This window comes from Merops nubicus, unplaced genomic scaffold (assembly GCF_000691845.1).
Source record: "Merops nubicus isolate BGI_N331 unplaced genomic scaffold, ASM69184v1 scaffold6121, whole genome shotgun sequence".
In the NCBI taxonomy this organism is placed as follows: Eukaryota; Metazoa; Chordata; class Aves; order Coraciiformes; family Meropidae; genus Merops; species Merops nubicus.
The window spans coordinates 50751-63187 of NW_008586115.1; the positions used below are offsets into that span (position 1 = coordinate 50751).

Genomic DNA, 12437 nt, shown 5'->3' on the forward strand with positions numbered 1-12437 from the left:
TTCCTACACAGGCTAAACTAGCTAGGAAATAAAATTTACAGCAGACAAAGAATAATGTCCACTGAATTAGAGTTCAAAAGTCTTGCAAATCCTCAGACAGTGTAACTAAAAGCAAGATTATCTTTGAAAAGATTTCTGTATTTTACTATGTCTAAAAGCTGAGCAATTAGGACACTTCTACATAAAGATACCTACATCAAAAAGTTGAACATAATTTTTAATGAGATCTTCAATTACATTGACTTCTTCACTAGTTTGGCCTTCAGTTTGAAATAAGCATGAGGAAAACACCGTGGCTAGATTATGAGGGTTCATATGATTGATTTCAGAGCACTTCTGCACCCTGTTGAAGGAAAAATAAACATCGTTGTTCCTTTAATTGTCTGAGGATCCTCTACAGAATATGGAGTGCAATTTAAGAGGAATAACTACATTAAATGCAAAGAAAAAAATAATATTTATTTTTAATATTAATTTTATTATTTACCTTGCATGTCATTACAGAAATGAAAACTTATACTTTCTATCTGCGTATCAAATTATATCAAAATTATTCAGAACAATAATAGCAAAGAATAGTTCAGGTAGGAGGGACTTACAATGATCATCTTGTCAGACTGCCTGCTCACTTAAGGGCTTATCGAAAGTTAGAGTCCCAATGCCTCTTAAACACTGACAGGCTTGGGGCATTGACCCCCTTTCTAGGAGGCCTGGTCCAATACTTGGCCACTCTCTCAGTAAAGAAATGTTTCCTAACATCAAGATGAACCTCCCTAGATGCAGCTCTGAACCATTCCTAAATGTCCTACCACAGGTAGGAGTGGTACCTAGGGTACCTAGTTCACTAGGGAGAAGAGATCAGCATCTCTGTCTCAAATTCCATGTCTCAGGAAGCTCTCTGTAGGGAGCAATGAGGTTTCTCCTCAGCCTCCTTTTCTCCAAACCAGACAAGCATCAAGTCCTTGGCCACTCCCTATAGGCCACTCCTTTCAGCCCTTTCACCAGCCTTGTTGTCCTCCTCTGGATGCATCCAAGGATCTTCACATCCATCTTAAATTATGGGGCCCAGAACTGCACTACTCAAGGTGAGGCCACAGCAGTGCTAAATACAGCTTCTCTATATACTGTTATGTAGGTATAACCTATAACCTTATGATCTAAGATCACAAAAAAATGTGGAAAGAAATGAGATCCTTCTTAGGTTATATACTCAGAGCAAGTTTTTCAAATCAATACTGTTGTTTACATAATGTGTTCTATTTTATAAGCAAACACTTTAAAGTACCCCAACTTGGCTGTTACACACATGAATTCAAACTACTTTCACAGAACAATGACAACTTTAATATCTCTGAACTGGATATGCTTAGAAACATCATTAAACACTAATATTCACCCCAATAATAGCACCCATCAATTTAAGAATTGTATAGTTTTTTTAAGGACATCTGCTATGTCCCTGGCTATGCAATGTAATTTCTGAACAAAAATTTCTGTAAAAAAAAGGTTCTACACATGCTCTACCCAGTACAATTTACCAGGAACATCATTTGACTTGTTCAATAGATTATAAAATATAGACCATTACTATTAAACCATAACATTACAGAATCATCCAATTCACACATTTTTAATATATTTACTGCTGTTTACATGATCTAGGAATAAGACATGACCTTTGTTGCTTAAATGAGTTTATATTTTGGGTATTCTCTACTACTACCTCAGTTCCAAAATGAAGCACTGATGAAAAACAGAAAGCATAGCTAATTCTCAAAGTTATTACGTGCAATACAGATTGTGAAGGACATTTTGCCTGAAAAGAAAAGTTTTAATTTCAAGAATCATTTGCAGCAATCTTCTGGAAGACTAGCAGACTGGAGTAAAATGAGTTTATATAAAGAAGCTACATCAAAAATTACCCTACTTGGACACATATATTGGCAGCCCTCTCTCACTGTAAGGCTGTTCCATCCCATTGATATTTATATATCCCTACTGCTAAAAAATACAACTAAAGAAAAAAAACATTATAAATTAAAGATAATAAAATATAATTAGGCATCACAACCAGATAAGCTTTTGCTGCTTACTAGTTAATGAAACAAGCCACATTTCCTTTATAATGGTTACACTGAGAACACACTACAAGAATTTCTCTGCTACATTTCTTCATTTGCATTGACCTGTAAAGATGTTCAATTAAAGCAGCCAAAGTTGCCCTATTGACTGGTGGAAGCGTCCGAATAAAAGCTCCGTACTTCCTCACACGCTCCTTCTCGTTCTGCGTATCTGCCGGGAAATAACAATCATTGAGCACTAATAACAATCCACAGAAAAACCAACAGCAGTTCTCACTAACTATATTGGCATCATCTAGTCATTTAAAATTAGAGTTTACCCAATCAATCTTTCCTTTATAAAGGCAATGCAGACAATCTACCATTAATAAAGTCTATTATTTTACACCAGAAGAGGGAAACGATATCAGCAACAAAGAGCATACAGTTCTGTATTCAAGCACCATTTGCTACAGTATAAGACTAAATCCCTGGATAGCAATTGCTTTTCCTCCCAAAGGATATTTAATCTGCAGTGTGTGCAGGCACACGTGCGAGTGGATCTAGGAGTTCCCAGAGATGTGAAAAGACCTCAAACGTGTTTTCATCTTTTTAAGTTTTATTGGAAAAGTGCCTCAAGGCTCAAAGTAGTTTAAGGTTCCAAATATATAAGACTGATAAGAGTAAAGGGGAAGTGGTGGTGAGTAAATTGTACAATGCTACAGAGCTAAACAGCAGCAGTGCTGGTGTCAGGAATTCCAGGCTTGGGAATTACAGTATCTGAGATGGAGCCAGACCTCTACCTTCAAGTTAAGTCTGCCTCCCTGTGCTGCATATCTCCTACAGAGCATAATCCTGCTCAGAGTATGAGCAAAGCCAATATAAATATTATTTAGCTTTTCCTTCTTAGTCTCTTGCCTCTCTTAAGTTTCTGAAAACAAAAAGCACATCTCTTCCACTTGATTACTAGTACTAACTACTGGCCTGTGTTCTGGTTTCTTTAGTAATTGGAAGAAAAAATAAACAAACAAAAAAATAATGGAAAGGTCTTTATCTTTCTACATGTTTTATTCTTCCCACGAGTGCTTTCACTCTGGAAAATATATCACTGTTAATAATATTAAACACTTTTGCAAAAGAGATAAATCTAAACTTCTACAGCTACAACCTTTTCTGATTTGTGATAAGATCACAGCAACCTTGTGGTAACTGAATGAATTCATAATATTCTTTACACTAGGGTGTTCAAAGCAAGGTCAAAGGTCAAAAATGTGTAATACTCATACTTGAATTTCCCAAACTTCTAGTGGTTCATATTAAAGCAACCTCCATAACTTTGAACTTAAGCAAAACCAGAGAGAAATATGCTTTAAATCTCTTTTTAAGACAAAAATCCCATACATTAAATAGTCTTGTATGATTTCAATGCATTAACGCAGAAATTAATATTCTGTCTCAGCTTTTCCTCTGCCTATCTTATTGCCACACATCACCTGCAATTTTATAGCACAGTTTGGGAGGAAAAGGGTTTGTGTCTTGCAGTCTGTAAATAATACAATATAGAAACAAACAGAAATACAGCTGTTTCAAAAGAACAGTACAAAAATCATCACAAATTACATAATGAGAAACTAACTGATGCATTAGTCTCATAGTTCTGTTTTCCCATCAGAGAAACAGATTATACTGTCAAGGAAACATCACTATTTCTTATTATTTTTCTGGTTCACTTAAAGTCAACAAAATCATCTCTGATTAACATGCGTCTATTGCAGCCAAGCTTTAAACATTTTTTTTTTTTTCTCTCACTACAGTTGTTTTGCCAATCATCAAAAAGCACAGGCTGACACAGGGCAAGTAATTAACAACCCCCTCAACTTTGATACTGAAAATGTACATGGAGCCTTTCTTGTATTGAGTGCTATTGAATGCATCACCTAATGCAGAGATCCAGAACGGATAAAGTTCTTTAGTGAGAAGTGCATCATCTATTTGAGAAAGAAAACTTTTCAATACATCAGTCACGTCTTCAAGCTGATGTTTTCCTGCTCTTAGTTTAACACTCCTTGCATCTTTTTTGAAGCTTTCCAGCAGTTCAGTCACATTGGAAGAATTGCCATTCTTAAGGTAGATCTGCTTGCTACCTAAACCTAAGTCACAGAAATACAGGACATAAAAATACATGTAAGACCAAGAGTTCTTTTAAATATTCCAAAAATTGTTATATTAATAAAGTTTAACTGGCTGTAAGATAGTATTTCCTACCAAAATCTCTCTGACCTTCTGCACATACTCACTTCGTTAGTAAAAACATTGCCAAGTGGGCTTATACTCAAAGTAAAAATACACATCATAATATTAAAGCAAGCCTAGGATCACAATTTCAGGAATACTCTACAGGTAATCCAAACCCCTAAAAAAATAATTTCAAAAGGCACAGTAAAGGAAAGAAGCTTTGATGACTGGTATCTTATTACATATAAAACATAGCTGCTTGCATGAGCAAAACTCCAACCATTTTATTATCCTGCTCATCAACTCAACTTAGGACTCAGTAAAGTATTACTGTATTCATCCAGCCTGAAGCATTTCATTCTTAGAAGCCTCCAGATGAGTAGAAAATACTCCTTTTCTTCTGATTTTTCTCACATTCAGGAAGCCATCAGGCAGTCATTATTTTTGTATTTAACAAGTAAATCCACCAAAGCTCAAAGCCAACTTAAAAAAAATTCATAGTCTTAAATACAGTCAGGAATATCTGCAGTTACTGCATAAGACAGTAGCCAAAACATTATGTTGTTTGGTTTATTTTAAACTTGTGGATGTATAGCATGGATGCGCAGTCTCGTCTCTTTGTAGAAATACTTCCCACACTCCCTACATTCCTTGAGAGAAAAACCTGTTTTAAATGAAACCTTGCTTCTCTTAGGTACCTGCAAATTAAGTACTCTGACAAAAATCAATGAAATCACGTCTCATGTTCTTGCAATTCACCTTTCTTGAAATGACCACAAGTGCTACCATTTGGTACTGCCTTTGGGTTGTTACTGTTAGGGACAGCTGTTGAGCCCAATAGTGTCTGTCATCTGTAGACCACAATTTAAAACAGAACCTTTACCATGATGACACAAAAACATGTATGCACACAAATAACATGTACAAATAACTCCTCCTGCTTTCAGATGAGTATTTTAATACCCAGGAATGCTGATGCCAAAATAAACCCTTTTCAATAAAGATCTAACTTATTTAAAGGACATTAGGAAGTTTAATTTTAATTTAGAACACATGAGTGATTGTTCTGAGTGGCACACATAATTACTCTCCTTTAACAACATTTCAGGGCATGAAACAGAGTAATTATACTTAGAATTCCTATTGCTAATGATTAAAAAAATGTATCAAACCCATCCTTTTTTCCCCTTGTTTTCAGGTAACTGTTCTAACCCAAACACAAATATTTACCATCCTACATTGTTGCCATATTCAAAAGTTATTCAGTTAAACTTAAAGTCACTGAAATATAAATCAGGCTTTCTCACATTGACAGAGGTCACAGGTACATTTTTCCTGAAGACAGATTTGTACAGGGTTCATATGTACTTAGCATTTCAGAAGAAAACTGATGAATTTGCAGCAGTAAAAAGGACACAGACATCTGCATACGATCTAATGTTAAGGACAGTTTTGTGACAAAATTTACTTAAACAAACAGTAACTCACTGTATGTCCTTAGGCTATTATGCTGAAAAAACAGCAGCTGTAAGACTGAGCTTGGCTCCCCAGTGAGTATCAGGTTCCCATAAGATGTGCTGACCAGTCCATGCCGTGGCCTTTCCAGGTTCACATAGCTTATTTTCAGGTCTGAGGTGTTCTGTGCTGAGGCATTGGACTCCAGTGCTTATCTGAGCTACATCAGGCAAATAACTCAGTTTTTAAAACAGGAGAGTGTCTATAAAGGGCATCTCCCAAGCTGTACTTCCTCAAACTGCTCATTCTCCTATTTGTGGTAGTGTGCTTCACCATCACAGTAAAGGGTGGCTCAGATAACAAGGGTATGGTTTTACTTTAGGTAATACATAAACCCATTCTGTAAGACTCAATAGTGTGGGGGCTTGGGTAATATATAAATAAACTTAGGTTAAATAAAATCCACTGTACTTACCATACTGTGTAACAAATGCTATACAGCTGTTCACTATAATAGGGACATCATTTTTGCTGAGCTGCTGATCTTGTAATGCATTACCATCTGTAGCTGCTGCTTTTTCAATTGCAGTATACCAGACCATGAAATCCAGTTTTGTATGGCCATGGATGTATAGTGTTCTGAAAAGTATAAAAATATTTTGAATGCAGGAAAGAAATAAAAAAAATGGATGTTATTGTACTACAACAACATAGCAGATGTCCAGGAAAAAATAAGAAATATTTGGAAGAAGACATCAAGGCACCTTCCACCACATAAAGCTGTGGTGGTGGCCGATTATTGTAGCATTTTCATTTCTTTTTCCAACTACATTTGTACTAGCAGTGTCACAATAAATGAAACAAGATCCACAAACAGTCACAGGCCCTTAAAAGGACCTGAGCAATATATTAATTACTCTTCTTCAGTCTTGCTCCTGCACTGTGCATTCATAAGTCCAGGTAACATGTAAGCAGGGAACAGAGATTTAGAGACAATATTCAATACTGGAAGAGGCTTTCCTTCTTTTCTATTTCCCACCCCCTCCACAGTTCTGTAGAGGAGCTGAGAAATATTGAACTTCCCTCCTTGACACATATCAAAACAATAACCTTCAGGAAATCACAGAGCTAAGGAACATGCATGAAAAAAAAAAAAACAGAGTTGAGGTAAACTAACTTAATGCAACATTTCAGTTACCCATTTATCTCGAAGCATGGCCCTGTTCTGGTTTTATTATTTAAACATACTAGAATAATCTACACCTGACAAGCTCTCTTCTAAGAGGAAATTCCAAAGCTGAAAAGTTTAAGGGTGTATATCCACCCATATGCATGTATGCAATAAACAACTATTTTAATGTGTTAAAATAGCAAGTAAACTTTTCTATGTACATACTTCGTCCCCCACTAAAGTAATGTGAGGGATTAATTTTCTTTAATGATAATTTATTTGCTAATTAGGAAAAAGTAAAATGTTTGACTGAACTTCTACAAAAATCATCAAAATATAAACAAGAATTCATTTTTATTATTTTATTTAGAAAAAAAAAAGCATTTCATATAATGATGAAAGATTTAATTTCAAAAAACCGTTATATTAGCATTTTTCAATTTTGCTTTTATAAACATTTCCGTTCTACCATTCCTATCTCAATAGGAAGTGGGCATGCAGTTAATGTACAACACAGACCCAGGATCTGAAATATTCTTAGGATTCACCATATAGACTTGGCCATTCAGCAGCAGAGTAGGAGACACAAAATATTTCATTTTACTGAAGCACCTTTCTAAGAATTCTTTACTTTTTGACTTCAAAAGTCTTACTAACCACCACACACACTTGGCTAGTAGAAACACAGCCTCTCTCTTCCATTAAAAATAATCAACTACTTACATTATTTACACTATTTACACTGAGTGTGCCTAATTCAATACTTTCAAACATTTTCTGAAGACCTATCAGAATGGATATCCTACAGGAGTGGTTCTCCACCAATAGCTTCCAAAAAACCCATCTCTCTGACATCCTTCAGTATTGCTGTAGCCATACGTAAGAGGAAATGGAAAAGTTTGAACTGAGTGGAAAAGTCTGACTGTGGATGTTATTCTATTCCTTGAGCACTATTATTCACACATCAGCAGAGGATAGGACTATGACTTATAGAAGATTTATGGTGCTTCCCAACACAAGAGATGCATACATATATGCATACTATTGTGTTTGTATTTTCCCTGCAGCGTAGCAGGATTTGCATTACAGTATTATGCAAAAGGATAAATTGAAGTCTCAGCAGATTATTTTTTGTTATCTAAAGAATTATGTACAGGAAGCAGCATACTGTAAAGTGAAAATACTATTCTTCTAACCAAATAAAGGGCAACTCTGCTGTACATCAGTAAATCAGTACCAGAGGAGGAAACAGGAAATTTAGTAGTGTATTGAACTTCAAAGGTAATTTAAGTTTATCTGTATTTTTTTCACAGTGATATGACAGTCTCAATCATGTGGCTGTCAATCAACTCTCATGATAATATGAATTACCTAAACTATGTGAAAAACACTATCTTGCATTCTATAGATCTTCCCATCTTATCCTCAATGCATCACACTAAATAAAATGTATCAGAACTACCAAGAGATGTTCTCATTATTTTCTGAAATTTGAAAAGCTGTTGAGTTAAATTGAAATTACAGAGGAAGAGGTTACTTAATAACTAAGAACAAAAATGTGGTATAATTTTAAGTAGCAGCCATATAGAACCAACACAGTCACGAAATGGAATTTGCTGGTAAAAAATATAAACATGAAAAAATTTGCTGCTATTATTGTTCTTGCATTGCTCATGACAGGCAACTTAGTTTTTTCCAAAAAAATTATCAACTTTGCCCAGTCAAAAATCTCCAGAGCAGTCATCTAAGAAAGATAAGTCAGAAAAGCAATTTCAGCATTTATTAGAACACCATAAAAGAGAAGAAGGGGGAAAAAATGAACCAGACAGTTCAGAATTCAGTCAATTTACTGTGGAAGTGACTTAGAATGCTCATCTCAAACTGCAGTATGTTTGGCAGAGAGAGCACTCACCTAGGATATTTTTAAATAATAAAAACATACCAAAAAAATGTACAGATAAGAAGTACCTTTCCTTCTAATTTTAACACTTGACCAAACTTACCAACATTTTTTTCCTACTCAGAAACCATTTGTGGTTCACCATTAACCTGGAAGGTGGTAAAAAGGAATGAGGAAATAGCTACAACCAGAAAAGCAGAACTTTCCTCAAAGCACAGTAGAACTCTTCTACAGAACTTCAGGAAGTAATCAAGACAGTTTTGCAGATCTAGCTTCTACTTTTCACAGAATCACAGATCACAGGATGTTAGGGGTTGGAAGGGACCTCCAGAGATCATCAAGTCCAACCTCCCTGCCAGAGCAGGACCATCTAGTAGTCTAGATGGCCTAGACCTAGGGCAGGTCACACAGGAACGCATCCAGACGGGTCTTAAAAATCTCCAAGGTAGGAGACTCCACAATCTCCCTGGGGAGCCTGTTCCAGTGCTCTGGAACCCTTACAGTAAAGAAGTGCTTCCTCATGTTGGGGTGGAATTTCCTGTGCTCTAGCTTGTATCCACTGCCCCTTGTCCTATCGCAGGGCATAAGTGAGAAGAGATTGCCCTTTCCTTCCTATTACCCAGCCCACATATGTTTATACACATTAATTAGATCCCCCTAAGTCTTCTCTTCTCCAGACTAAAAGGCCCCAGGTCTCTCAGCCTCTCCTCATCCAGCAGTCGTTCCAGTCCACCAGTCATCCTCGTAGCCCTTCGCTGGACTCTCTCAAGTAGATCTCTGTCCCTCTGGAAATGGGGAGCCCAGAACTGGACACAATACTCCAGGTGAGGTCTCACCAGGGCAGAGTAGAGGGGGAATGTCAATGTCATCATCTCTTCCACACAGTTTTCAGAGACAGTAAAAATAACATGTGTATTTGTCACTGAACTAATTGCCATTATCAAAATATAGAGTTATATTAAATGCAAGGCTTAAGTCTAAGCATACAAACACAGATTGAAATGTTCTGATGTCCTATGTACTACGAAACTGCACAACTTTATGTCAAGAATACTTCTAAGATTAGAGAAGTAATCATTTTTGAAAGAGTATTGTGCTGGTTTTGGCTGTAATGGTTAATTTTCTCCATAGTAGCTAGTATGGGGCTATGTTTTGGATTTATACTGAGAACAATGTTGATAACACGGGGATGTTTTTTTATATTGCTGAGCAGTGCTTGCACAGAGTCCAGGCCTTTTCTGCTTCTCACATCACCCTGACAACAAGTAGGCTGTGGGTGCACATGAAACTAGGAGGGAACACAGCTGGGACAGCTGACCAAAGGGGATATCCCGTACCGTGTGACACCATGATCAGTATATAAAGTTGGGGGAAGAAGAAAGAACAGGGGGACATTTAGAGCTATGGTGTCTTATCTTCTCAAGTAACTATTATGTGTGATGGGGCCCTGCTTTCCTAGAGATGGCTGAACATCTGCCTGTAGATTGGAATTAGTGAATGAGTTTGTTGGTTTGCTTTGCGCATGTGTGGCTTTTGCTTCACTCGCTAAACTGTCTTTATCTCAACCCACAATTTCTCCCAGCTTTTACACTTCTGCTTCTCTCTCCCATCCCACCACGGAGGAGTTGAACAAGTGGCTCTGTGGTGCTTAGTTGCTCAACTGGGGTTAAACCACAACAAAATTTTACTGCAGTGTTTACAAACACCTACCTATCATGCAGACTAACTACTGCTTTGCAGAGACTCTGAACCAAAATGCATTCCAACCTTATACATTCGGCACCTTCTATAATGTGTTCATATATGTTTTACTTCTTCAAAAAGCACAGTTATCATACCAAATAGTTACCAATAGTCACTACAGGGTGAATAATGGCAATTTTTTCACTGTTAAGTGTGAAGAACTCAAAGTCCCTTCCCAAGAAATCAATAATTTAAGTACTCAAACAGACAAAAAGGCCCACCAGTGTAGATTTCTGTCTTAGTCAACTGAGGCAATTGAATTGTTACAAATGACTGCAGCAGTCCAAATCTCAACATCAAGGAAGCTCCTGTTAGATTTTAAACTTTAATTTGGACTACTATCACATCATTCCGCACCAGCAGTCAGACAAACAACATACGTGAGCACACTTCATCCACAAGAGCACAAAGGCTTATTTTTAACCCATCTTGCAAAGTCCACTTGCTTATACATCTTGCACATCCTACTGGAAGTGCAAGTCCTTTCACTTATCTGACTCCCATGTTTAGATTGTTTCCAGATTCCACAGTTTTGTGCTCATAACTGCATTTTATAAAAAAGCTTACTGCTATCATCAAAGCATGAAGAGGAAAGCTTTGTACTTAATGAATCATCAGCATAAAGAATTTGTGCCAGTATGTAGGGAAGGTTTATTACCTATCATAAGAAAGTGCTAACTACAAGAGAAGTGTATCAGGGAAAAAAAAAAAAAAAAAAAAAATAAAAACACCATCTGGATTATATTATAGTCTGAAAACATTCACTCACCTAAGAGAGAGCCTAAACGATTACAGATAAAAAGAAACATTTGAAATGGAATTGTATGCACAACGGTTTTTCCTTAAAGTATGGCATTAAGAGATTTTGAATTACTTTTTATATATATATTAAAGATTACTGCACACAATTGTTTTCAGACACCCTTCCTCTCTTCAGTGTACAGATTCCTTTGTTGACCTACACAAGAGTAACTTCTTCACCTATCCACTATGCAGCTTCTCTTTGTATGCTAACAAGAGACAGAGTATCACCAGTCACTTCACAAGCTTTACAAATAGAAAAGACAAATAAGATCAAGGAGAAAAAAAACAAACCAAACCGATTATGGAGTAAATCGGAGGATATCTCCATGTGACAGAGGGAACTGTCAGATGTGGAGATCAGGAAAAATGTTTGCCACTTCTAGCAAGAAGTCAAGATGCATTTTATCTATCAAAGTGGAATGTAAGAGGCACCTGACCATCTGATTATGGCAAAAGAAAACAATGTTTTGAGAAGTCTGTATTTCCATCTAGGCTGTAGGAAACTGTAAAGAGGTTTGACCTCTGTTGGAACATACTGTCCGAGTGCAACGAAATTTCAATAGGTGCTACAAAAGAGAGTGTGTTCCTCTGTAATTTACTTTATCAAAAATAAACAAAGGCAGATATGAAACATCTTTGAGCTATGAAAAAAAAAGATAAATCTAGAATTAGAAAAAGTCTAGGATTACTGTGAAAATTTAGGAAGTAGACTGAGCTTCAAAAGCAACAATCTTCACAAAGGAAGCAGTCTTGTTTTGAAAATGTTTTGGCCTGATTGAAGCTCTCATGATATGCTATTACTTTGCAATGTATAGTATGACTACCATCTCTTATTTCTGAGACAGTAGTCTTCTTTCACTGAACACATCAGACAGAATAAATGAAACCAGGACAAGTAGCCAACGGAAAAAGTGTCAAAAATAAAAGGTATATGATACATGTAGCATATGATTTACCCTAATTAACCAACCTAGTGACTGAGACTTAAAAAAAAAAGTGTTTCTGTAAAGTAATAAGAAGTTATTTTTAAATCAGTAAGAAAAACAACAGAAGACCAGTATGAGCTTCA

At 36.3% G+C, this 12437-nt stretch overlaps 1 protein-coding gene across 1 annotated transcript in view; it reads right to left on the reverse strand.

The window, feature by feature from the left end:
- The window catches only part of ARAP2 (ArfGAP with RhoGAP domain, ankyrin repeat and PH domain 2), a 55239-nt gene that overhangs the window by 37583 nt on the left and 5219 nt on the right, over positions 1–12437 (reverse strand). Inside the window, exons 4-7 of the mRNA XM_008948538.1 lie at positions 6226–6389; positions 3998–4210; positions 2187–2292; positions 196–343 (exon numbers count right to left, since the gene is read on the reverse strand). Of these exons, the coding sequence (XP_008946786.1) occupies positions 196–343; positions 2187–2292; positions 3998–4210; positions 6226–6389 (631 nt within the window). The remainder of the gene's footprint in view (positions 1–195; positions 344–2186; positions 2293–3997; positions 4211–6225; positions 6390–12437) is intronic.